The following is a 26,218-nucleotide window of genomic DNA, read 5'->3' as shown; positions in this document are numbered from 1 at the left end:
AAAGACAAATGAGGTAATGCATTGATAACTACGCAAATCATAAATACTCATGTATTTGTATTGAAATACCACACCATAGGCCATGCACACGATGATCACGTATCAATTTAAAAATTGAAGTATATTTTTAATGTACACTCATTCCCCACTCTGAAGTGCTAAAAGGTCAGTGGCCATGGCTGTGCCTGACGCCCAGGTGCTAGAAATCCTTCACGGGGCTGTTCTGCCCAAACACTTTGGAATGCAAACTCCCTTGAGCAAGCTCTTAGTTAGCATAGTTTCTCCAGTGGCCTGTCTGTCTAGAGGTAGTCAGTGAATATTGAAAGAGTCTTAACAATAAAATAGCACTCAGTCAACTATGTAGCCTTCTGAGGGGGAGGAAAATAGCTCACTTTCCCTGGAGGTCCTGTGAAAGATTAGTTTTCTGGCTCTGGCATGGAGTAAGCTCCCACCTCCTCAGCTCCATCTTGGCACTGACATGTGTCTCTGGTGACCATTATCTCCTGCTACTCCATGATCTGGGTGAGAAACCTTCCACACACCCCTTCTCCCCCATCCAAAACATATGCAGTCCTTCCACTGACCTGGCTTCTGATTGGAGGCCAGACGCTTCAGATAATGATCCCCAGGACCACTCTGTCGGTTACAGCCTGTTTGTATTATTCTTACTGCAATTCAAGACGCCCACAGTGGGGTGGGAAGAAAAGCAAGAACCCTGCATTTCCACATCCCCAGATATCAGAAACAGAAAACTGATAGTCTTCAAGCTCCCTGAATGGATCCAGGGCTGGCTGCCGTCCATATGTCTCTTCAGAACAGATTGCTAACCACCATGAGGGATCATCTTCAATACCTTGCCTGCTTCTTGGCCTTTTTCTCCACTGGGTTTTTGATTGCGGCCACCTGGACAGACTGTTGGATGGTGAATGCTGATGATTCCTTGGAGGTAAGAAGCCAGCAACTTCTTTTATCTAACCTAGTCAGTCCAAATTCCTCTAAGCTCTACTGCCATACTTAACACTCAGTATGTTTCACACCTAGGTTGAGAGATAACAAAGGCAACATGGAATGCCTTACTATTGACTGTGTCTGTAAGGTACATATTGCTATCCCATTTTACAAATAAGGATAACTTCACTGAACACTCCAGAATGGCCTCTTCCATTGCTGTATATATAACATTGAACAACATTCAAAGAACTTCCTTTCTCACAATAACAATATTTTATTTTAATATTGATGACGTAATTGAGAGTAGTATGGTAAGTTTTCTTAAAGACTGATAAAACTTTAAGACATTGAACAATCAAGCTCAAGGCATATAAAATACACCCAACAGATAGGTCCCAAGTAGAAGAAAACATTCCAAGGGAGTGGTGTCTTCCCAGTGCATCCTGATGTATAGTGACAGATATGGATTTAAGAAATAGGGTTAATCTTATGACTATAAAGTAAACTGAAAATAGATCTTTGTAAAAATAAAATAGGAATAGGAGAGGGAGGAGGAATAAGGGTGGAAGTGAGGGCAGGAGGGAGGGTAGGGGGAAAGAATCACTATGTTCCTAAATTTGTATATATGAAATGCATGTAGTTTGTATACCTTAAATAAAAGGTTTATATGTAAAAAAAAAAAAAAACCATTTGATACAAATGAGTTCCGCTTGAGAACTTACTGGTCATTCAGAGATGAATGAGTGGGTTCACATTTATTTTCATCACTGGGGAAGCTCATAAGAAAGTAATTTTGAAATTCAAAATCATTTCTTGAAATCATAGGAATCTGAGAGGAGGAACTGAGTTTAAAAGCAAATCTTCAGAATCAGCTGCTATTCATTAATGAGGCTTTAGAAAGCACAGGTAAGAAAAAGAAGCGGTGTACAAGGAACTTAAATAAAGACTACATAGCAACACAGTTTGCTCTTTTATGTTCCTAAAGGGAACAATTTACTCTAATATATGTGGTAATGTCACCTATATAAAGTCTAGGAAAGATACTTTAGAGCAAGCTTACATAATTTTCTTCTAATTTTATTTATTAGACTCTCAAGTTAGAAGTAGAAAAAGAAAGTAATGATCTTTCTATTTCGTTGTGTAGTATTCTTGCCATTCATTTTTCTTCTTGCCTTTAATTTTTCTCTGACTTCTGCATGACATTTCATGGATGGAGTTAAAAATACTTCTTTAGCCTTAGAAAATTATATTTCTAAAATTTGTGGTAGAATTGAAGTACTGTAAAGGATTTCTGCTTTAAAGTGAGTCCATTGATGCATTTTATCTCACTATGCATATGAGCAGTGAATAAAATAATGCCCTTTGTACAATATTCAGGGGAAAGTGAAGATAAAATATTCTGGCATCATTAGTTTGCCATTATCTAGAGTACTAGTAGCAGGTGATTAATTGAGAAATATGTTTGACTTGAGCATACTTAAAATTATGTTTCTAAAGATGTTAAAAATGTGCAAAACTCTATCTGAAGGCATTGTTAAAATATTTCCTGAAACAACTTGAAAGTCTTTCTGCTTAAGCTGACAGAATTGCTAACGTCACTTGGTAAGAAATACTGTTTTGGAAAGGGTCAAGACTTGCTGAGAGAGATTGGGAATCGAGGCATTTAAACTGTCTTCCTGCTTCCATTTCAGTACATCCAGCCAATTTGCCATCTGCTTGTGCAAGAACATATTTAGTTAAAATGAAGGGAATGAGCAATCCAGTTTTTTCACTTCAAGTAAATCTTAGCTAATTTTGGACAAGAGTTAATATTTCTTAGCTTCTTTCTTATTTCCCATACTTAAAATATTTTCCATAAATATTCCCCGAGATGCCTCCATGTTAAAAGAACCCCACAACCAGTAAAAATCCTTTCTTTCTCCACATGTTTCTTTGTCAATATTTTTAAGAAAATAGGGCTATATAATAACTTCTCCTCCAATTGGCCAATGATACGCCACTGTATTTTCCACCAATTTGAAGTTTCTGATATTCACTGACTCAATCATATTTCTTTCCCTCCTTTATTTATTCCCATAGGTTAATATTCACAGCTCAATTTAAACAACTGTTAAACACAAGTCAACACACCAAAAGTGTTAAAAGAATATCCCCAGAAATTCTAAATAAGAGGGCATAATGGATATGTAGATTGTTCATGGTTCAGGATGACACAGGTATGAGAGTTAAAAAGTGGATATATGGTTCATTTAAACATAAATATATATAATGGATACACCATATAGAAGATATCGTGCTAATCTTAGTAGGAGAGATAAATAATGGACCATGCCTTTCAGGAGTATACATTGAATGGAGGAAAAAAGAGATACACACAACACTATAATTTAGATATGTCAATTCAGATTTTCAGAAAGACATGAACAAAGTAATATTTGAACAGAGAAGACAGTGCGATCACTTTCTGTTAGGAACATTGAAGTAGGTTTCACTGAAGAAAAGTCATTTGAGCAAAGCTTTGACATGATACAAAGGCTTTTAAAAGGTAGGCATGGCAGCAGGGGACTTCTGTATAAGAGTGTATGTGGCTGAAGTAGAAGAGAAGAGAAACTCAGGGATTGTCAGAGTTAATGTGAGTAATACAAATCAAGAGTCAAAAAGAGCTCAAATATTCTTTTCTCTCACTATAGCATATCTGACTCTAAACGTGAAGTTGTTTGTATTAATTGCAAAAAATAAGAAGAGGGGCTGGCACTGTGGTGTAGTGGGTAAAGCCAATGCCTACAGTGCCAGATTCCCATAAAGGTGTTGGTTCCAGTCCTGGCTGCTCCACTTCCAATACAGCTGCCTGCTGATGCTCCTGGGAAAGCAATGGAAGATGGTGCAAGTGCTTGGGTCCCTGCACTCATGTGGGAGACTGAGATAAAACTCTTAGCTTTGGATCGGCCCAGCTCCAGCTGTTGCAGCCATTTGGGGACTGAACCAATAGATGGAAGACTTTTCTCTCTCTCTCTCTCTCTCTCTCTCTCTCTGCCTGCCTCTCTTTAACTCTACCTTTGAATAAATAAATAAATAAATATTTAAAAAATATTGAGAAGAAAGAAGTTATGCACAGAAGTGCGGTATGCACAGCCTTAATCAGTGACCTAAGGCCCTACGCCACTCTCCTGTTCTCATCATTGTTGAATCAGTTGTGTCTCCAGGAAAGACTTGTGTGGTGAAGAGAACTTGAGTTTTGAGTTTTTAAGACAGTTTCACTTCTTTTCAAAAAGATTTATTTATTTATTTGAAAAGTAGAGTTACACACACAGAGAGGTAGAGAGAGAGAGAGAGAGATCGAGAGAGAGAGATCTTCCATTTGTTTGTTTACTCCCCCAAATGGTGGCAATGACCAGAGCTGGGCTGGTCCAAAGCCAGGAACCAGGAGCTTCCCCATGATCTCCCACATGGGTGCAGGGGCCCAAGTACCCTGCTTCCTAAGGCACATCAGTAGGGAGCTAGAACAGAAGTGGAGCACCTGGACTCGGGCCGATGCCCATATGAGATGCCGGCATCACAGGTGGAGGCTTTAGCTGCTGTACCACAGTGCCGGCCCGCAGCTTCACATCTTAACCCATATTAACTGCCTCCACTGAGAAGCTACACCCCTTATCTTGGGCTTGGTTTCATCAGTTTTAAGATAAAGCAGAACTCAGTTGTTTCTATGATCCTTGTAGTCCTTACTTTCTTTAACATCAGATCTCTCTTTATGTTGACAATCCCAGAGAGGTGGTCAGTCACTGGGGGATCAATGATGTCTCCATCTTCCTCCAGAAACGTCACTGTGGAGTTTAGCCTGAATATTCTACATTTTGCTGTAGTTCATTTTTCCTCCACCTACCTTCCCTACATCCTTTTGTGTTTTTTTTTTATTTCTTTCTTTCCTTCCTTCCTTCTTTCTTTTTCTTCATCTTTTCTTCCTTCTTTTTTTAAATTAAAGATTTATTTATTGAAAGGCAGAGTTACAGAGAAACAGAGGGAAAGAAAGAGATGAGAGAGAAAAAGAGAGAGAGGTCTTCCATCTGTTGGTTTGCCCCCAAATGACTGCAATGGCCAGAGCTAAGCCAATCTGAAGCCAGGATCCAGGAGCTACCTCTGGGTCTCCCACACAGGTGCAGGGGCCCAAGGACTTGGGCCATCTTCTACTGCTTTTCCAGGCCACAGCAGAGAGCTGGATCATAAGTAGAGCAGCCGAGACTCAAGCAGGTGCCCATATGGGATGCAGCACTGCAGGCAGTGGCTTTACCAAATATGCCATAGCACCAGCTCCCCGCCTTCTCTGTATTACTGTCTTCCTTCCTTTTCTACACCTCTTTTTCCTTTTTACTCCGTTATCCTTCTACTTATCCATCATTTATTTATTTACTTTCTATCTTCCTTCATTTCATCAGCATTTCCTAAGAAATTTTATACACCTGGCACTGTAGTGAGTACAATTTTATGAACGTGAATGAGACCTGGAGTTTCCTTAGGTTTTTTCAAGCATAGTGGGGTAACACACATGTAAATTGATAGTCACAGTACAATGTGCCAAGTGCTCCAGTAGTAAATAACCCAGAGTGGACAGCTCACTCAGTTCTTTTTTTTTAAGATTTTATTTATTTATTTGAGAGGTAGAATTACAGACAGTGAGAGGGAGAGACAGAGAAAAAAGTCTTCCTTCAGTTGGTTCACTCCCCAGATGGCCACAATGGCCGGAGCTGCGCTGATCCGAAGTCAGGAGCCAGGTGCTTCTTCCCAGTCTCTCATGCGGGTGCAGGGACGCAAGCACCTGGGCCATTTTCTACTGCTTTCCCAGGCCATGGCAGAATCACTCAGTCTTAAGTAATCAGTGAAGTCTATTCTGAAAAAGAGATGCCATTATTAGAAATGGAAAGACAAGTGAAAGTTCCAGTATTCCTATCCATGGGAAATGCTATGCACAGTGATCCAGATACCAGAGCATGTCTGTGCCATACACATTTCAGTGTGGTAAGAGATAACACTGCAAAGAGCATACAAAGGCTCTGTGTATCAAATAGTGTCTAGACCCAGTGTGCTTCACCATAACCAAACACATATGTGCATTGTAGAGGTAGGTCATCCTGGTTACTACTGGTAGAGAATGGGTGGAAAGGGTAAAATGAAGCATGGGAAATAATTAGCAGACTTTTGTTACCAATGGGAGTGGGGAGGAATAATAATGATCTGAACTATGAAGATGACTAGCATGAAGAAATATGTAACAATATGAGGAAACTCTAAAGAATTAGAATTATTGAGATTGATAGTTGATTGCATCTGAGAAAGACAGTGATGAAGGGATAAGTCAAGACACAACCACTGTACCATTCTGGGATAATCGGAAACATGGTTGAATCACATACCTACGTTTAAATAGAGAAAATTAACGTACCTACAGAATTTCTCATGGAACAATATCACTGTCCCTTCCCACTATTATTTTTTTTTCTGGCTTAGCTTATTACACATCTGGAGGCAGAGACAAAATCCTTTATGGTGGCAAAATATACAAGTTAGACTTAACATCAGAGGGGAGCTGAAATTAAATCCTACCTTGTCAGGTGGTAGCTGTCTAAATTTAGGCAGACGTTAAAATGCTATAAGCCACATTTTCTCTTCTGTAAAGGGAGTATGATGGCATGTTCATCGTAAGTTTCTTGTAAGAATTAAATGAGCTTGTGCATCTGTAGCATTCACCACTGTCCCAGGAAAATACAAATAAGCCAATAAATGTTTGATATATTATTGTCTATTTGCAGTTCATTGTTGTGTTTTTGTTCTGGAGGAGATGACATTTTGTATAATGTTCACTGAGCTGACAGATATGAGATTTCAGTTCTATTCCTATTTTCGCTATTGATTCTCTGGAAGAAAATTCATTTACTTCTCTGAGCTCTGGTTTGCTCATTTATATACTTATGACTGTTTCCTTTTTGTGTGACTTCAGAAAAAAAGGCAGACAATAGAATCAAATAGCAAAAGTTGTTTATCAAATACCCACCTTTACCAAAGGAAACAAATTATGAAATAACCATGTTATATGCATACTAAGTACAAGATAATGTGACTCGTACTTTTACATACTGAAGTAGAAAAGTAGTTTCTTTACAAGGCTAGAAAGTTTTCTCTCAATTATCAGAAGGAAAAGGTGTCTTCAAAATATGATACTGTTTTCAGTTAGTCTTTTGTTAATTATTTACTGAGAATCTGCTGTACACCAAGCACTTCTGTGATCAAAGTTTTATTGCCTCAAAGAAAGGTTGTTCACACATGAATTTATTTCATCCCCATAATCATATTCTCTCCTGGGATTTCTGTTAGCATTAATGATGCTGCAATCCTTTCAGACATAAGTTCATATTAAAATTATTACATCCAATATGCACTATAATTATTTATATACTGCTTTTACTTTTCAATTGATTTCAAACTCTTTTGCAGATGCTTGAGGCTACAAATGTTCTCCTATTAAAATCCTGATTTTCTGCATCACCTAGCACTGACATCCACACAATAGAAAGCTATGAAACATTTGTTCACATGAACTGATGGAGCACTTATTAGGATACTTGGTATACTTGTCAAAAAATGAATATACGCGTGAAATATAGTGAAGAGATGATCTTTGGAAACCATACACCAAGCTCTAAATGAACATTACCGTTGTAAGGAAACAATCACCATTCTTTTAATTTTTAGATTTATTAATTTATTGAAAGTTAGAGTTACACAGAGAGAGAAGGAGAGGTAAAGAAAGAGAGAGAGAGAGAGAGAGAGAGAGAGAGAGAGGTTGGTCCTCCATCTGCTGGTTCATTCCCCATTTGGCTGCAATGGCAGGAGCTACACTGATCCGAAGCCAGGAGCCAAGAGCTCCTTCTGGGTCTCCCATATGGGTGCAGGGGCCCAAGGACTTGGGCCATCTTCTACTGCTTTCCCAGGCCACAGCAGAGAGCTGGATTGGAAGTGGAGCAACTGGGACTCAAACTGGTGCCCACAGGGGATGCTGGCACTACAGGCAGCAGCCTTACCTGCTACACCACAGAGCCAGCCCCAACAATTACTTTTTTTTTTCTTTGACAGGCAGAGTTAGACAGTGAGAGAGAGAGAGAGAGAGAGAAAGGTCTTCCTTCTGTTTGTTCACCCCCTAAATGGCCGCTACGGCCGGTGCTGAAATGATCTGAAGCCAGGAGCCAGGAACCAGGTGCTTCCTCCTGGTCTCCCATGCTGGTGCAGGTGCTCAAGCACTTGGGTCATCCTCCACTGCCTTCCCGGGCCACAGCAGAGAGCTGGACTGGAAGAGGAGCAACCAGGACTAGAACCTGGTGCCCAAATGGGATGCTGGCTCTGCAGGTGGAGGATTAAACAAGTGAACTACGGTGTAGGTCTCCCCCCACCACCCCAACAATCACTTTTCTAAAGCAAGAGCTTTTATCTTGCTATAAATTAAAAATTTTTCAATATATGTATTTTTCTCATCTTCTAATATGGGAATAAAATATAATACACCAGAAATGTCTAATGGGGTTGGCAAAGAATGTATTCTGGCCCAGATGTGACTCTTCCCCTCAATGTTTCCGAGAGATAAAGACGTGAAAAAAATTAACCTAAAAAATTAATATTTTAATTTTTTTTGCTCATTTGACAGGTAGAGTTAGACAGTGAGAGAGAGACAGAGAAAGGTCTTCTTTCCGTTGGTTCACCCCCTAAAGGCAGAGAGAGAGAGAGAGAGCGAGGTCCTCCATCTGCTGATTCACTCCCCATTTTGATGCAATGGCAGGAGCTGCATTGATCCGAAGCCAGGCGCCAGGAGCTCCTTCTGGGTCTCCCACGTGGGAGCAGGGGCCCAAGCATTTGACCCATCCTCCACTGCCTTCCCAGGCCACAGCAGAGAGCTGGACTGGAAGAGGAGCAGCTGGGACTAGAACCCAGTGCCCATATGGGATGCCGGCGCCACAGGCAGAGGATTAGCCAAGTGAGCCACGGCGCCGGCCCCAAAAATTAATATTTTAAAAGTATTCATTCAACATGCATTATAGTCTTTGTTCCTGGGCTGCAATTATTTCAAAATTGTGATGTTATTCTTTTGTAAGAAAAGTATTCTAATGTATATAACTTAAATAAATTATTCAAAAAATATTAGTGTTGAAATAGTCTGCATGTATAAATCAGATTATACAATCATGAAGACCACAATAATGATGGCTTACCAATTAAGTTTGCTTACCACACTTTATTATTCATACCTTTATCCCATACACAAATAGCCAGATAAAACTAAAACAAATATATGTTAGTAGTTATTTCATGGTTTTCTTTCAGATTTTATAAATATAGGACATAAAAAGAGTGAAAAAGTAACTAAATTATTTTAGGCTTGTTCCCTTATCTTTGTAAGGCCATGACTGGAAGGAAGGAAAGAAGGAAGGAAGGAAGGAAGGGAGGGAGGGAGGGAGGGAGGGAGAGAGGGAGGGAGGGAGGGAGAAAATAAAATACAAAATGAATAGTGAAAAATCCAATTTTAGTTGTTGGTATTGTGGCTCAGTGGGTAAACCACAGCCTGTTATGATGGCTCCCGACCTGAGTGCCAGTTCTAGTCCTGGTTGCTCCACTTCAGATCCAGTGGAATATGTTCCAAGGGCATGGAGCCCTGCTATTTGCATGGGAGACCAGGATAGAGTTCCAGGCTCCTGGCTAAAGGCTGGCCCAGCTTTTGCCACTGCAGCAATTTGGTAATGATATCAGCATATTGATGATCTTTCTCTCTTCCTGCCTCTCCCTGTCTCTGTCACTCTGACATTCAAATAAATATATCTTTTTTTTTTTTTTTTTTGACAGGCAGAGTGGACAGTCAGAGAGAGAGACAGAGAGAAAGGTCTTCCTTTGCCGTTGGTTCACCCTCCAATGGCCGCTGCGGCCGGTGCGCTGCGGCCGGCGCACCAGGCTGATCCGATGGCAGGAGCCAGGTGCTTCTCCTGGTCTCCCATGGGGTGCAGGACCCAAGCACTTGGGCCATCCTCCACTTCACTCCCTGGCCACAGCAGAGAGCTGGCCTGGAAGAGGGGCAACTGGGACAGAATCCGGTGACCCGACCGGGACTACAACCCAGTGTGCCGGCGCCGCAAGGCAGTGGATTAGCCTAGTGAGCCGCAGTGCCGGCCCTCAAATAAATATATCTTAAGAAAAATCCAAGTTTAAGAAATTCAATTACATTTTATATTAAAATTGAAAATATTTCAAATTTTAGAAGAAAAATATATTTATATCATGATGCTTTTGAAATTTAATATGTTAATAAATATATCTGGGGCTGGCTTGTTGTATAAAGAGTTAAGACACTGCCTGTGATGCTGGCATCTCATATGGGCACTGGTTCAATCCCAGCTGCTCCATTTCTGAACCAACTCCCTGATAATGCACCTGGGAAAGCAGCAGAAGAAAGCCCAAGTTCCTGGACCCCTGCAGGAGACTCAGAAGATGCTCCAGGCTCCTGGCTTTGTCCTCACACAGACCTGGCCATTGCAGCCATTTGGGGAGTGAACCAGAGGATGGAAGATCTCTTTTTCCCAACCTCTCTCTGTGTAACTCTGACTTTAAATAAATAAAAATAAATCTTAAAAAAAATCCAAGTAAGTACTAGATACAAGTTGCACATTTAATGTTAATATATTAGCATAATGATGGTAAAAGGTTTTGGAAGTTACACATTTTTATAATATGTGTTTACAAGATGATCTTTAAAATAATATAACTTACATGTTTTCTTTTGGTTTATGATTTATTCATCCCTATACATTCATAATATGATGAATATTGACAAGTAAAGGTGTTGTTTGATGGAGGTCAACCAATAATTCATACTTACTAAGTCTGCTGTGTAAAATTACTACATATATATATGTTTATACTATATATAATCTCCTATGTGACTAGAGAAAAGAAATCAATGACTGTCGCTCCCCCTCTTCGTGGAAGAAAGACACAGGACCCTGCGCTGTTCTTTTGTCTGCTCGGCCCTCCCCGGGTTTGCTGCTGGTTCTTCCCGGGTTGGCTACCATCCCTTCCACCTCCGTGGAAGGGCGGTTCCCCCTGCCACTTTCCCCACTTCCGCAGGGGAGCGGCACACCACCGGCCGGCTCTCTCGGGGGCTGCTCAGATGTTCCTCAGGTGTTCCTGATGCATGTTGTCTCTCTCCTCCTTTATAGTCCTCTTCCACCAATCCCAACTCTGCTACCCACACGCCGAGTACGCTGCTCTCCTCCAATCAGGAGCAGGATCAGCTCCTGCAGGTCATCACTCAAGTTGGCGAGAGGCAGCTGCGTAGAAGTTGTTACTCCCTTCTCAGCACCATGTTGTGGGAGAGCAGATGCATAGAATAAGTCTTAATTCCAGTAACAGTCTAGTTCGAGTTGCTCCCCACAAATGACAAGTTTTTTGATCATCTCCAACTCAAGTAGCTTTTTTACTTCATCTAATTCCTTAAAGATCCCTAACAAAGCAAAACAGGTGAGGTGGACATTTGGCTTAGCGTTTACTCTCTGTTTGGGAAGCCCAGATCCCATATCAGAGTACTTGGGTTCAAGTCCAGGCTCCACTGTCAATTTCAGCTTCCTGCTAATGTGCACCATGGGATGGGTGATGTCTCAAGTGCTTGGGTCCCTTACAATCACATGGAACACCCAGATTCAGTTTCAGTCTCCTGACTTTGACCTGATTCAGCCTTGGCTATCCCAGGCCTCTGTGGAATGAACCAGAGGTTGAAAGAGCTCTCTCTGTGTCTTTCTCTGTTTCTCTGCCTTCCAAATAAATAAACAGAATTTTAAAGATAAAACAGGTAATATTCTATGTTGTTGCTTGTATTTCAGGATGCATAAGAAAAGAAAAATTTGCAAAGACTAAGATGGAAGAGCTTTAATGCGAGGTGGCTACACAGTAAGAATAAGAAACCCAGGGTTAAAGTACTACTTATACCAGTCCACCTCAACTGGGAGGAGTATCATCAATTTGGTTTCCCTAAAAATCTCTAAGTGCTATCCTGCTGTTCTGCAGGGTGTATTAAACACTTCCTTGAGCCATTAGGGTAGACTGGGACTGAATGATAGCGTATCAGTGTAAACTTTCCAATTTATAAATAGTAGTACTTTGACTCCTGGCCTTAGCTGTGGTAGTGTATTAGGGCAAATTTAAATCACATATTAAACAACAATTGTGTATATAGCTTCAATAACCATTTTATACTTCAAAGTACAATTGAGAGTGAATATCTATGTATTAGAAAAATTGCAGAATTCTTCCCTCAAATCAACATCTATTGAGATCTTATCACATGCCAAGAAGGATTGACTTTACATTCCTTAAAGGCAATTCTATGCCTATCTTAGTAATTGCTGGATCCTTAGCATTTAATTAATGTGGTGACTAAAATGACAGGCATTCAATGAGTATAGCTTGAAAAATGTGAGACAGACAAGCACTAAATGATCATTCAAAAGACATGTAATACTATAAGTACTATAAACATGTGGACAAAATACTTTGGGATCTCAGGCTAGGAAGAGTTGAACTCTAGCTGCAGGCTCTGGGTGAAGCCTCATTGAAGAAGGAATACCTCTGAAGTGAGTGTTGAATGATTCCTAAAGCTTGACAGGTTGACAGCAAATGAAGTTGTATCCTCATTAGTATGTTTCAGGATTATAAAACTCAAATGCCTTCAGGAACTAGATAGCCAACTTATAGAAAGAGGCGGCCTGAGGAGGAACTGTGTGGAAACTAGTGAGCACAGTTCTGCCTGAATGAAAGCAGCCATATCGCTCTTGCTAATTGTTGATGGATGGGATTGAGGAATCCAGGTTGCCTGATTGACTAAGTCTCCAGAGAGGCCATAAATCTAGACTGTTCTGTAAAATCTTTACTTTTTAACTATCGTCAGATAATTAAAACTGGCTTTGTGTGTGTGACTTTTTACTTTGTTGTCATACCTTGGATGAATTGACTTCTCATTCCTTGCTTTCATCAACAATATTCTCCATTCCTTGTTTCCATCAACAACAAATGTTCACTGAAATAAAACACAAATTACTTTAACATTATTTTCTGTGCATATATAAGTTATATCATAAGAGGGGAGAGTTTGAAATCTCTATTTTGGGTGACCCATGAAATAAAAATTACCAGTTAATATTTTGCCTGTTTTCTACTTTTAAGAAAGGTTAAGTATAATATTTTAAGTGTATAAACCATATTTTATGATTTCCTTTTTAAGAAAGTTGCCTTAAAGCTTTCAAGAACCTACATTTGGCTGATTTTTAAAAAGTTCTTAAGAAGCCCTTTTACAACAGATGGATAAGTAGATGAAGACTATATATTATAGCAAAGAGGGCTTTCCTAAAAATGGTAAATAACATAAAATTTCTTAACCTTGTCTTTTGTGCACAAAGGCACCTTTAAGGGTGTCTCCCATAAGTGCTGTATTAACACAGAAGTTTTGTTAACTATAGCCACTATTCTCACGTACCTTAACTGAGTGTGAATACCAAGCAATCAAATAGTATGCCCCTGAGCATTAATACCTAATGAAATTGGATTCCTTGTTTCTTCTAATGAGCTCATTGCTTTTCTAAATATGGTCATTGTGGGTAAATGATCAATAACTTTGAAACTGACACTACGATTATTTTGGCAAGATAGAAATACTCGCATTAGTGTTAACTAGCAGTTTTTGCATATAATCTCAGACCACTTTCTAAATAATGTGATATATTTGGAAGGGCTGTAGTAGGCTAGTTAGCTTGTTGTGTGGCTGACTTCAATAGCAGGAAACTGTGGACAGTCACTGATTTTAGCCCAACGACTTGATAGCCACACACTTAGCTCAAGTTACAATAAACTGGATGGGCATGTTTCTGTTAACAGAGAGACCCAAGGGCAGAAGGCTATCAGAGGGTCTCTCCTGTTTTGATGTAGCAGTTCAATGCAATATGTCTCCACTTAGTTTCTTAGGGGTGTTGTAATAAAGGACCGAAACCAGTGGCTTAACACAAGAGAAATTTATTCCTTGCAGTTCCAGAGGCCAGGAATTTGAAATGGATGTGTTGGCAAGGCTGTGCTGCCTCTGAAGGATCTAGGGAAAGTTTTTTCCCTCACCTCTTTCAGCTTGCCATCCATGCTCGGGTGCTGCTTACTGTGGCTGCATGACCCCAATCCCTGCCTCCTTGACCACACTGCCTTCTTTTTGCATGTCTCTTTCTCTCTCCTTTGCGTGTCTCTTACATAGATAGCTGTCACTGATTTGAGCCCATCTGCATAATGTAAGATGATCTCCTCACTGAAGATTCTTAATTTAATTACTCTGCAAAAGACCTTTTTTCATTACAGTCATATTTACAGGCATATTTTTGAGGGTCACCAATCTGCTTTTCTCCATTTAATTATTTAGTTAGTAAAATTTGATGTAGCCACTATTTAGGTAGGTCATTGTGATGTTCCAGCACTATACTACTATTTCTTTCCATTTGTTGAGGAAACTGTTTATGTCATGTGTATTTATAATTTTTAAATATATGTATTCACCCTATCATGTTATCTCCTTTATACAGATCAGGAGGTCAAGGTTCAGGAGCAACAACATCTTGTCTCATTTAACACACAGCTAATAAGTGTGTCCATTTATATTGAAAGTGTATGTATATGAGATTCTCACATCCTTCTTTGAGAATTGATGTGTTAGATTTCATGAGATGGATTTTCTTTGTTAAATTTTTAGTCTCTGGGTTTCCCCAGATCAGACGGTTTTCCACACAGTTCAGAGCATTGCTTATGGATTTTACCATAAGAAAAGGACGTGCAAGAGAGGCTTTATGTAAGAATAGCCTTGGGATGAGATTCAAGCTGGAGCTTATTTTGCCCAAATATCCAACTTTGGAGTTTTTAGCCTGAAACAAAATTGTTTCTTTTCTTTCTTTCTCTTTTTTTTTTTTTTGGAAATTATTAGAAGTACACTGCCATGCTTAATAGCACACAGCGAGACTGCTGCCTTCAAGTCCTAACTCCTCCATTTATTAACTACACTTCCTCGAGGTTATTGTTTAATTTTCCTGTGCTTCCATTTCTTTATTTGTAAAATGAATGATAATAATGATATGTCAGAACATTCTTTAAGGAGTATATGAAATAATAAGCTTAAATATTGTCTATTTCATAGTATAGATTCAATACACAGTCATTCACTACTAGCAGTTAAACGTATTTTACATAAAAAGAGAGGTGCCACGTTCAAAACTGTGGTGGGCTTTCAGGCAGCAGAGATTTCCTTGGCACAAACCAGAGCTTCAATGCAGAGCTTGGACAGAGTTTCATATGGCCGTATTCCTTGATGTTATTTTCTTTTGCAAAACAGTGTTCTTTCCCCCTTGCTTTCCACTCCACACCAATTTAATCCCCTTTTTTGCATTCTTCTTCCTACACTGCTCTGCAAGTTATTCTTTGTTGGGGAAACTTTTTAAATTTTCCTTTTCCAAAGTAATTCTTAGTTATAGTTTACTAAACTATTCCCAGATTTCCAAGGTAATGTGAATCTGTAATTGAGTCAGAAGAAACTGAGTTCCATATGCATGAGCTCTGTCAAGAACACTTGAAGCTGTTTGCTATTGGCATGTTTACAATTTAAGAAACCTATTATTACTTACATTTTGTGGATAAAATATGGGAAACTTCGAGGCACTCATGGCTTTTAGCATCAAGTGGACACTTAGAGTCATCCCCACTTTATTTCTAAGTAAAAGTGGTTTACAGATGTCAAGTTATATTAAATTAATGTTTGGAATAATTTTTTTACATCTGTATCATAGTATAAACATTTGTAATATATCAGTGGCGCAGGGAGGGAAAGGATACTGGAGTGGAGTGGTCTTTATACTTCATCTATTGGTGTGTTTTCATTTATTGGCTTTATTGGCTAATTCTTTTAAATTTATGAACTCATATAAAATAGCAGCTTTCTTCATGCAACTCAGTATTCATGATGAAGACAAATAGACTCAAAATGTTAACAATTGTCATGCATTGTTGTGCATTTTTTTTTTTTTTTGATGAGTAAATTTCAGCACAGGGAAGTGAAAGATTGTCTCCAGGTTAAACTAGGAACCAATAATAGATATCTGAATATATTTAGTTCTGATTTTATCCCTCCTACCTGGAACTTAAACTTCTCTCTCTTCTACATCCACTCCCATAAGAAAGTGGATTCATTTCTTGCTCAGAAAGCCTTTAATTGTCAGAGCCTAAGGTAAAACATTCTAATATGCATTGTTGCTGAAAATGAAATTCTGATCATGCTAGTAAGCACTGTACTTTGCTGTTGAACACAACAGCTGAGTGCCCTCTTTGAGCCACAGGAACTGAAGTGCACCTGCCTGAGTTGTCTCACACAGTGTTTTCTCCAACCTCTAGGTGAGCACAAAATGCCGAGGCCTCTGGTGGGAGTGTGTCACAAATGCTTTTGATGGGATTCGCACCTGTGATGAGTATGATTCCATATATGCAGAACACCCCTGTACGTATGCCTTGAATCTCCCTTCTTGTCCAGAAAAAAAAAAAAAAGGAAAGAAAAGACAAACAGAAAATCAAAAACTGAGCTCAGCTTTCTAGTGTGTGTGTGTTTTTTTTTTTTTTTTTTGATAGTACTGTATTAAGTTTCTATCCAACTTAAAACGTTTCAATTAGAAATTGAGTTCATTTCTGAAATGGGATTTTAAAACTATTACTTCTTTATTTATTTATTTTTATTTTTATTTTTTTGACAGGCAGAGTGGACAGTGAGAGAGAGACAGAGAGAAAGGTCTTCCTTTGCCGTTGGTTCACCCTCCAATGGCCGCCACGGACGGCGCGCTGCGGCCGGCGCACTGCGCTGATCCAATGGCAGGAGCCAGGTACTTCTCCTGGTCTCCCATGGGGTGCAGGGCCCAAGTACTTGGGCTATCCTCCACTGCATTCCCTGGCCACAGCAGAGAGCTGGCCTGGAAGAGGGGCAACTGGGACAGAATCCGGTGCCCCGACCGGGACTAGAACCTGGTGTGCTGGCACCGCAAGGCGGAGGATTAGCTTAGTGAGCTGAGGTGCCGGCTGGATTTTCAAACTATTTTGCATACTTCTCTATACATTTGTAAATTTCTTGAGGTTAAACATATTCTCTCTTTCACCACTGATATCCTCAAAAGGTTCTGGCATACTGCCTCAGACAGAGTAGGACTATAGTAAAATCTTTTTGAGTTGAATTAATTTCTTTAAGGCATTGTGATTTTATGACTGGAATGGAAAAGTTAGATGAAAAGCATTTAAGGGACAACTTTAAGCTATGACTTAGATCAAATAGAAGGTTTACAGTCACTTCACCTGAGCGTTTCTAGGAAAGAAAGAGGTGGAGAGGGAGTAAGAGAGAGAGTAACAGACACAGTCAAATAGATAATCCAGGAAACTCACACCTATGGGGATCAGTGTATAAAAAAAAAATCACACATTGTTGGCAGTGTTAATGCTGGATCCTCATGTTCCTCACTTTCATCTTTAAATTATCATTGGGTGTTAGCAAGGCCCACGTTATCATGAATAAAGAGATATCTTAAGTTAAAAATCTTATTGATTGGTTCAACACTTCTCCATAGCATTTATTAACATTTTTAGAACATTGAACCGTGCCAAGAAACACTGGTCTCATTTATTAAAGCGAAGTGGTTTTAGTCTCTTTCAAAGCAAATGATGGGTGATGGCACCACATGGCAAGTTCTTTTCTCAAGATAAATGAAATGTAAACCCTTGGAATGTGGTTTTTCCTCTGGACAGCTTTTGCAAGCAAGGACAAACACAAAGAACAACACTCTCAAATTTCTTTAGCTGCTATTTAGGAGGTATATGCCTGAAACATTTTAAAATATAATCCATAAGGCCTTTGTTTTATATTTACTAATATAGGAACGAATATATACTCATATATATTGTTAAGATAATTATATGTATACATAGATATATATATACCATATTGACCCACTCGTAAGGCAGAAACTAATTTTATGTATTGATTTCCTTTTAGAAAAATCATAACTTTAAAAAAGTAAAACAAGGAAAATTTTCTGCATTTTGGCACACAAATTATTATCAAATAAGCCCTATGATTACCTCCACTACTGGGAAAAATTATTTAAAATGCAAGAAGACCCCATGTCATAATAAAAATAAAATATAGTTACTGTGCTGTGATTGGAATAAATTGTATTACTCCTATCCCTCAGCCAAGTATCACAAATAGCTTCCATTTCAAGTAGTCTTCCTCCATTCGTGCCATGATTTCCCTCTTTTTAAATCAGCATAACTGCCACTCAGAGTGCACGAAGATTTGACAGTTGGAAAAACCTCTCCTGCAGAAGCTGATGCTAGAGTTCCTCATCTACGCACCTGATCTTCTCTTTCCTGGACCTTCCACCATGTATTCTTGTTGAGCTGTAGCTTTAGAATATGCTAATTTGACAAATGCGAAGTTGAAGGATTCATACAGAATGTTGGCCAAGAAAGGTCACAATCTGAAAGACTGAAGGAGAACGTGACCTGACTTCTAGAGACAGTCTGCTTCGGAACGGCAGAAGCTAATTCTTCTAAAGAATTGCTGATGGCTCCATAAGCCCGAATTAATGAATTTTAAAAACTTTTATCTTGCTACCCTGGGCCAAATTTTAATTAATTACTATTTATTCTTGGAAAGAAAACTTTAATTGTAGTAATCATGTATTCATTCAGTACTCATTGGGTAATGTCTGCAGAATAGTTAATCCACCTTCAGCTCAGCATTCAGCTGTAATACTGGTGAACAATATTTTTTCCCAGAGCATGTGGAAAATGTAAAGCATGTATTAAACCCCTCACTATCTACTAGGATGTTACCTGTTATGATGCCAGAAAAACCAAGTACAAATGAATGCTTAACTTAATAATAATGTGAATAATATTGTGTTTTTAAATTTTTATGAAAAAAAATTAGGGATGCTCATAGCCAAGTTCATGCAAATTTACTATCTGATTTCTGCTGTCGCACCTATGTTGATGCATATAGCTGTCTGGTTTCTGAGGCACCTCCGAGAGTTTCCCTCCTCTGACTCTACTGTAACCACACCTCCTGGTCTTCCAGTGAAGCTGGTGGCAACCCGAGCATTGATGATTACTGCAGATATTCTAGCTGGATTTGGATTCATCAGCCTGATCCTTGGTCTTGACTGCATAAAATTCCTTCCTAATGAGCCATACATTAAAGCGCGCATCTGCTTTGTTGCTGGAACCACCATGCTAATAGCAGGTACTTGTCTGGGCTGGCAATAGCAATAGAGAAACTCACTTAGGAACATGAGGTGAAGGAAAAGGATGCTGTTCTGATTCAGTTTGTTTTAGCATCATGTGTAGTTTGCTTTTCTACATTGAATCCATGAAGAGTACATCCATCATGGGCCAGCATTGTGGAATAGCGGGTATTCCATATGGGCACTGGCTTGTTTCCTGGTTGCTCCACTTATGATTCAAGTCCCCGTTACTGGCCAGGGAAAAGCAAGTGAAGATGGTACAGGTGTTTGGGCCCCTACACCCATGTGGGAGACTCAAATGAAGCACCTGGTGGCCAGGCCATTTTGGCCACCTGGGGAGTGAATCAGCAGATAGAAAATCTTTCCCTACCCCTCCTCCTACCCCATAGCTCTGCTTTTCAAATAAATACATAAATCTTTTTATAAAAAATTAAAAATAACACATCTGTCAGACCTACCTGGCTTTAGAATACGACAATTAATCATATGTTAATATGCCAAATTAAGGTATGTGATATAATTTTAACTATTTACAAAATTATATAATGCTGTGGAGTTTTAAAATAGTTTCCTTTGTGATTATTCCTGATGTTAAATGAAAATGTAAACCCCAAGCTGCCACGTTTTTACCTTTATTCACACTGATCAATTATTTTTAGCCATGAGCTAAATTGTATCATACCCTGTGTTAGATTTTTATCGTGTGCAAACCCATTTGATCATTACATTAATATAAAAATAAAGAAATTATACCATTATCCAGCCTTAAGAAGCCAATAAAGAAATGAAGTTCTGAAGACTAATAAACCAAACATAACAAATAAAAAACCAAGTCTTTGCATGATGTTTATTAGTAAAAGTGATCTGCCTTCAATTTCAAAACTTAGTCTTCCTCTATCACAACATGATACCTTTGGGTCCTAATGCAAGTTGGGATGAAGGAATCAGAGCACAGGAAGACTGTGAAAGAAGGTGCACAGTCTCCATAGAGAAAGCCATTTTTGTACAGTTGGAATATAAGTTTGACAAACAAATATATGTGGTAATCTGACCAGGCAGTGCAGAGTAGTAAATGAATAAGTGATTTGGAAGTAAGAATCCTTTGTGATTTATATGTGTGATATCTTCATTCATGTCTTATTTCCTGATCTGCAAACTAGGGTGAAGTCAGAGCAATAATCTCTACCCTGAACTGCTCCTCTGAATAGAGCAAGCTCTTTGCATGGGGCATTACTTTTCACCCACTCAAAACTGGGACTCCCTGGTTTTTAAATATTTTACTTATTCATTTGAGAACCAGAGGGACACAATGAGTGAGAGAGATAAGGAGCTCCCCATCCACGGGTTCAGTTCCCAAGAGTCTGCAACTATTGGGGCTGAACTTGGTCAAAGCTGGAAATCAGGAACTCAGTCCAAGTCCCTGATAGGAGTGACAGGGGCCCAGCCATCTGAGCCATCACTTCTGCTTCGCAGTGTATGCACTAGCAGGAAACTGGAGTGAGAGCCAGAGGAAAGCTACAGCACCCTGGACGGCATGTAGGCATCTTAACTGCTAGGCCAAATGCCTACCCAAATCCTTGATTTTTTTTTTTTTTTTACAGAAATACTGAGTCAAGGATTTGATCCTCAGGTTTCTCATGTTGTGTTAAAGAAGTTAATTATTTTTAGGCAATTCTTCCTTCTCAGAACATCCATTCCCTTCCCTACTGATATAAAAAAGTCTGCATATACCAATGCATTTTATTTAACAAATTTAAACATTATGTAAAACTGTACAGCTCTTGCTCAAGAATACTTTTTGTAGCATCATATATACCTTATTTTTTTAAAAATGAAATAACAAAAAATGTAAAGAAAATCAAATCTTTGAAGAAAATCCCTGAGGAAATGACTGCAGAAGTGATAAATTAAATGGCCAAACATTCTGAACCCTGATTCAGAGTTAGCATGTTCTATACATACATGCTTAAATTCAGTAATCTGTTTCTAAGTTTCAAGAAATGAGTTTCCAATTTATACCTCTAGGAAACAGTATTATAGAAAAGATAAAGCAATTTATGCACTGTTTGCTATGGGATACATGCTTGTGATTTATTCCTTGCATTAAACAATTAGGGAGATGCAATTAAATATTAATTTAACTTGGTACCAGAGACTCCTTGGGGAAAATAGTATAAGTTTTTAGGTTTTTGAACTTACAGATTTTATTTTTTTAAAGATCTGTATTCAGCTACTTGAAAGGCAGGGTTACAGAGACAGAGGGAAAGACACAAATAAGGGGAGAGAGAGACAGAGTGGGAGAGAGAGAGAGAGTGATTTTCCATCTACTGGTTCATTACCCAAATAACCACAATGGCCAGGCTGAAGCCAGAAGCCTGGCACACCAGTGATTCTGGATCTCCCACTTGTGTGACAGAGGCCCAAGCACTTGGGTCATCTTCCACTGTCTTTCTAGGCACATTAGCAGGCAGCTGGATCAGAAGTGGAGCAGCCAGGACTTGAACCAGGGTTCATATGGGATGCATGTATGACAGGCGTAGCCTTAACCCACTAAACCACAATGCCAACCCAAATTTCAGAAACTTCTTTGTAACATAGTCTTTTGTCCCCCAATTCATTTTCTTTCTTACATGTAGGCCCTCACGTATAATTTACTCTATCAAAGTAAGGGAACCCAAGTGACATTATTTTAAAGTATTCTAGCATCAGAGAGTCTAAACTGTGGCAATTAAACTTTACTTAAAAAGGATGTTATTTCTTTATTCATTATTATATGGTGTTGGGATGGCAGATAAGGATTCATTTAAAAATAAACAAAATTTTTATGTCAGTTATTTGTTTTGATGCCAGCACACTAAAATTAATGATGTTAAAACTACAATTTCCGTATGGGTGCTGAGTTGTGCACTTTTAACAATGGATCTTAAAAGTGACAGGACATCATTAATGATGCACATTTGCAATCTAAAAATTCAGTTTAGAAAGAACCTGTACTCTATTATTTGTGTTGGGTTGTCCTTATTTTTTCTGCTGTTTTTGTATTCTCTTTTGTCTAACACTAAAGTAGCAGTGGAAAGATAGGAAAATTAAAGAAAACCATTGTAATAACTAAGTGTACACAAACAGTTAAGAACTGAATTATTTCAATATTATATATTTCTCTTTGTATAAATTCAGATAAAATTTGGAAGAGACACAATATGTGTATATACACACACATATTATATATACATATATACATATACACAGATACACACATAAGTATACTCAAGTGCATTCACACACACACACACACACACACACACACAGGATATACAATATGAGATACAGGGATTGTCCAAAATTTGAGTTGTCCCTGAATCCACAGCATCACCGTTACCTCTCTGAATGTCTGTATTGAGTAGGAAGCAGACATCTTTGGATTTATGCTTCATGTTATCGTAGCCTCTTTCCTTCCTTTCAGGTGTCCCAGGAATCATTGGCTCTCTGTGGTATGCTGTTGATGTTTACGTAGAACGTTCTTCTCTGATTTTACATAATGTATTTCTTGGCATCCAATATAAATTTGGTTGGTCCTGTTGGCTTGCAATGGCTGGGTCTCTGGGTTGCTTTTTAGCTGGAGGTTCTCTCACCTGCTGCTTATACCTCTTTAAAGGTAAGAGCAAAATAAAATAGCACACTACCTTCCCTCTAATGTCTATTGTTTCCAAAACACTAAAAGCACACCTCAACAGGCCAAAATAATATTGTCATGAAATTCCTACTTATTACTATAAAATATTTTCAATTGTAGAGGACGAAATGATTTACAATACAGTACTCAAAACGTTTTCCCTAATCAATGGTATATCAGTTGAAAAAAGAAAATTTAAGCCGTACTTTGGAAATTTATATTCATTAAATAAAAGTTAAAAAAAAAAAAGAAAATTTAAACCTACAACAATGACCAATATTCAAACATATAATGGCTATTTTGATATATTATCATACATATAACTTCACTCAATCAAGTAAATTTATATTTAGAGTTAAATGGGCAAATGAACTGAGAGATAGACAAATATTTGTTGTGAAAGAATAAAATGGCTACCAGAGGCTAGGAGGAGTAGGAAAAATTTGATAAACAGATACTAAGTTATAAATACATGGGAGAAATATGTTCCAGTAGCCTTTTGCACAGTAGGGCAGTTTTTGATATTGTCAATGTATTGTATGGTTTTAAAAAGCTAGAAGAAGGGGCTGGTGCTGTGGCGCAGTAGGTTAATCCTCTACCTGCAGTGCCAGCATCCCATATGGGTGCCAGTTCTAGTCCTCCACTTCCAGTCTAGCTCTCTGCTATGGCCTGGAAAAGCAGTAGAAGATGGCCCAAGTGCTCAGGGCCCTGCACCTTCATGGGAGACCAGGAAGAAACACCTGGCTCCTGGCTTTGGATCGGTGCAGCTCCGGCCATTGCGGCCATTTGGGGAGTGAATCAATGGAAGGAAGACCTTTCTCTCTGATCTCCCTCTAACTGTCTGTAACTCTAACTCTCAAATGAAATAAATAAAATCTTAAAAAAAAAGCTATAAGAAAGTACTTTAAAGTTTTCACCAAAAAGAAGTGATAAATATTTGAGGAAATAGATATGTGTACCCTGATTTGAACATTATGCAATCTATATATGCATAGATGATCACAGAGTACACCACAAATTGACATAATTTTTATACATTAATTATAAATAACTGTTAAAAATTAAGAAGTCATTGAAGTGAAAGACAATTACAAAAAAGAATCTAGTGTATTATTTTGCTTTCCTAAAAATATCACTTGATAAACTAAGACAATTCTTCTCCTCATCAGAAAAAAAAAAAAAAAAAAAGGAAATCACTGGACTGAATATTGCATCTGAAAATAACTTTTAGGATGAAATTTTCAGGTTTTATTCTTGAATTATCCTTCATTTCTTATTTGTTTCCTATATAAATATATAAGAATTTTATATACTTAATTCTTTTGGGGAAGAACATATAAAATGGCATAGAATTAATTTTTTCATTTTCTGGTATTTACTGAGTCATACATGTTTTTATATCTTTGTGTTTATCTCTGTCAAACAGATGTTGGACCTGAGAGAAACTATCCTTATTCCATGAGGAAGCTCTATTCAACTACTGGTGTTTCCATGGCCAAGTCATATGTGGCCCCTCGGACAGAGACTGCCAAAATGTATGCTATAGACACTAGAGTATGAAATACCTCATAAATCTGTGTCTATGTTATTAAATTAAACAATCAGAACATTCAATAAAGCAGTAGCTCAATCTAGGCCTAGTTATTTAGATTTTACATTCAACTAAATTAGTTGCTAGCTTAATCAAAATGTTGCTTCCACTATTATTTCCCCTTATATTTTTATTTTTACTCATTATTTCTACTCCCCACACACTTTGCCCATATTTTAAAATAGGTTGCCTGCGTGTAGAAGTATTTTCTAGTGATTATATATATATATATTTTTTTCTATTACAGATTATGTCATGAAAATGACACTTTAACATTAATCAGCAATTTTCAAAGAAGTCCAGATTTTCAAGTTTTTAAGAATTGGCAAATTCTTACATTTCTCATGGCTTTGGATTCAATTTTTGTATTTTCAATAAGCAAATGAATTACTTGACAACTTTGAGGGAGGTTTTTCTTCCAAATTTACAGGAATATATCCAAGCCTACTATTGCCTTGATTATGTTAGAACAGAAAATATAATAGCCTCCTGCCTAGTCATCAGTGAGAGCCAAACATAGTCCTTTCTCCACACTCTGAATGTCAAAGGAAAATGCTCAATTAATACTTGAGTCTCTGATGATTTTCTACCTCATTAAGACCTTAAGAGTTCTGCATATTATTTCACCACCACCCAAACCTGGCCCACATACTCTAAAATTATTAAACTAGAGCCATAATAACTCAATCAATGAGTTCACTCATTTATTGATCCAAATATACTTCATGAATTCACCATAATAGGATTTAGCAATTCAGCTAACTATTTCCCACTAGATCATCAGTACCCAGAAAAATAATTACAAAATTTAACTAATGTACACTGATGAAAAGAAATAAAATTTCACAATTCTATTGAATAAATTGATTTTTCTCATAAGATGTATTCTTTTTAAAAATGGAATTATATACACATTTAAGAAATTCAGTGATGATTGCCAACAGGATTTTATTCATGTTCATAATGTAATCATCTTAAATTTTTTAAATAATAGCTTTGTGCCAGATAATAAAATTTAATTTCCAGTTGTCTGATCTTTATAATTCATGTAACTAACAATACATTTGCAAAACTTTAAAGTACTATCAACTGGACAAGAAATTAGTTGTTTGAAAAAAATGGAAAGTAAGTTGTGATTTTGAAAACCCCAAAAGATGTGTTTCAAGTTAAATTATTTTTAATTTAGAATGTTGAAAGTCATAGGAAAATGAGTTGGAATTCCAGTGCATATTAATGTTGAGAATGTTGTTCATGACTTCATATAGCATCTTTTTGGCAAAATTTCAATTTAACCTTAGAGTTAAGAGCAATTGAATCATCATTATTTTGTGAGTATTAACTGTGATTGACACATTAACATTTAAAAGTATTTGTAGATTATCTGTACTAATTATATACAGATTATTCTATGTATGTAAAAACTTGTACTTTTTTCCATCTTGGTTTTTTATTTTTATTTTTTCCCATCTTTATTTCATGTTACATTGTTTACCATATCTTAGTAATTCTACGTATCTTGAAATCTTGGAGGAAGGTAGGGAAAAATTAATTATAGTTCACTAGATTTTAAAGATGTAAAAGTTTCCCCCATAAAGATTTTATTTGTATGAGAGAATACTTCAGAGA

The 26,218-nt window shown here is 37.9% G+C and overlaps 1 protein-coding gene across 1 annotated transcript; it reads left to right on the top strand.

Annotated features, from left to right (window-relative positions):
* Positions 1–378: 378 nt before the first annotated feature.
* Positions 379–25,378, top strand: CLDN16 (claudin 16). Its single transcript, XM_008266651.4, has 5 exons — positions 379–946; positions 16,438–16,540; positions 19,163–19,327; positions 22,792–22,983; positions 24,428–25,378. Exons 1-5 carry the CDS (start codon positions 776–778, stop codon positions 24,559–24,561), a joined length of 765 nt encoding a protein of 254 aa, XP_008264873.2. The 5' UTR covers positions 379–775; the 3' UTR covers positions 24,562–25,378.
* Positions 25,379–26,218: the final 840 nt, after the last annotated feature.

Source organism: Oryctolagus cuniculus, chromosome 4 (assembly GCF_964237555.1).
Source record: "Oryctolagus cuniculus chromosome 4, mOryCun1.1, whole genome shotgun sequence".
In the NCBI taxonomy this organism is placed as follows: Eukaryota; Metazoa; Chordata; class Mammalia; order Lagomorpha; family Leporidae; genus Oryctolagus; species Oryctolagus cuniculus.
Note: the sequence above shows the minus strand (reverse complement) of the source record. Positions and strands in the feature narration are given on the sequence as shown.

Coding starts and splice junctions, on each gene's coding strand:
- CLDN16 (XM_008266651.4), top strand. CDS start 776: ATGGATCCAGGGCTGGCTGCCGTCCATATGTCTCTTCAGAACAGATTG. Junction 16,541..19,162: donor CATATATGCAGAACACCCCT/GTACGTATGCCT, acceptor CTGGTCTTCCAG/TGAAGCTGGTGGCAACCCGA. Junction 22,984..24,427: donor CTGCTTATACCTCTTTAAAG/GTAAGAGCAAAA, acceptor TCTGTCAAACAG/ATGTTGGACCTGAGAGAAAC.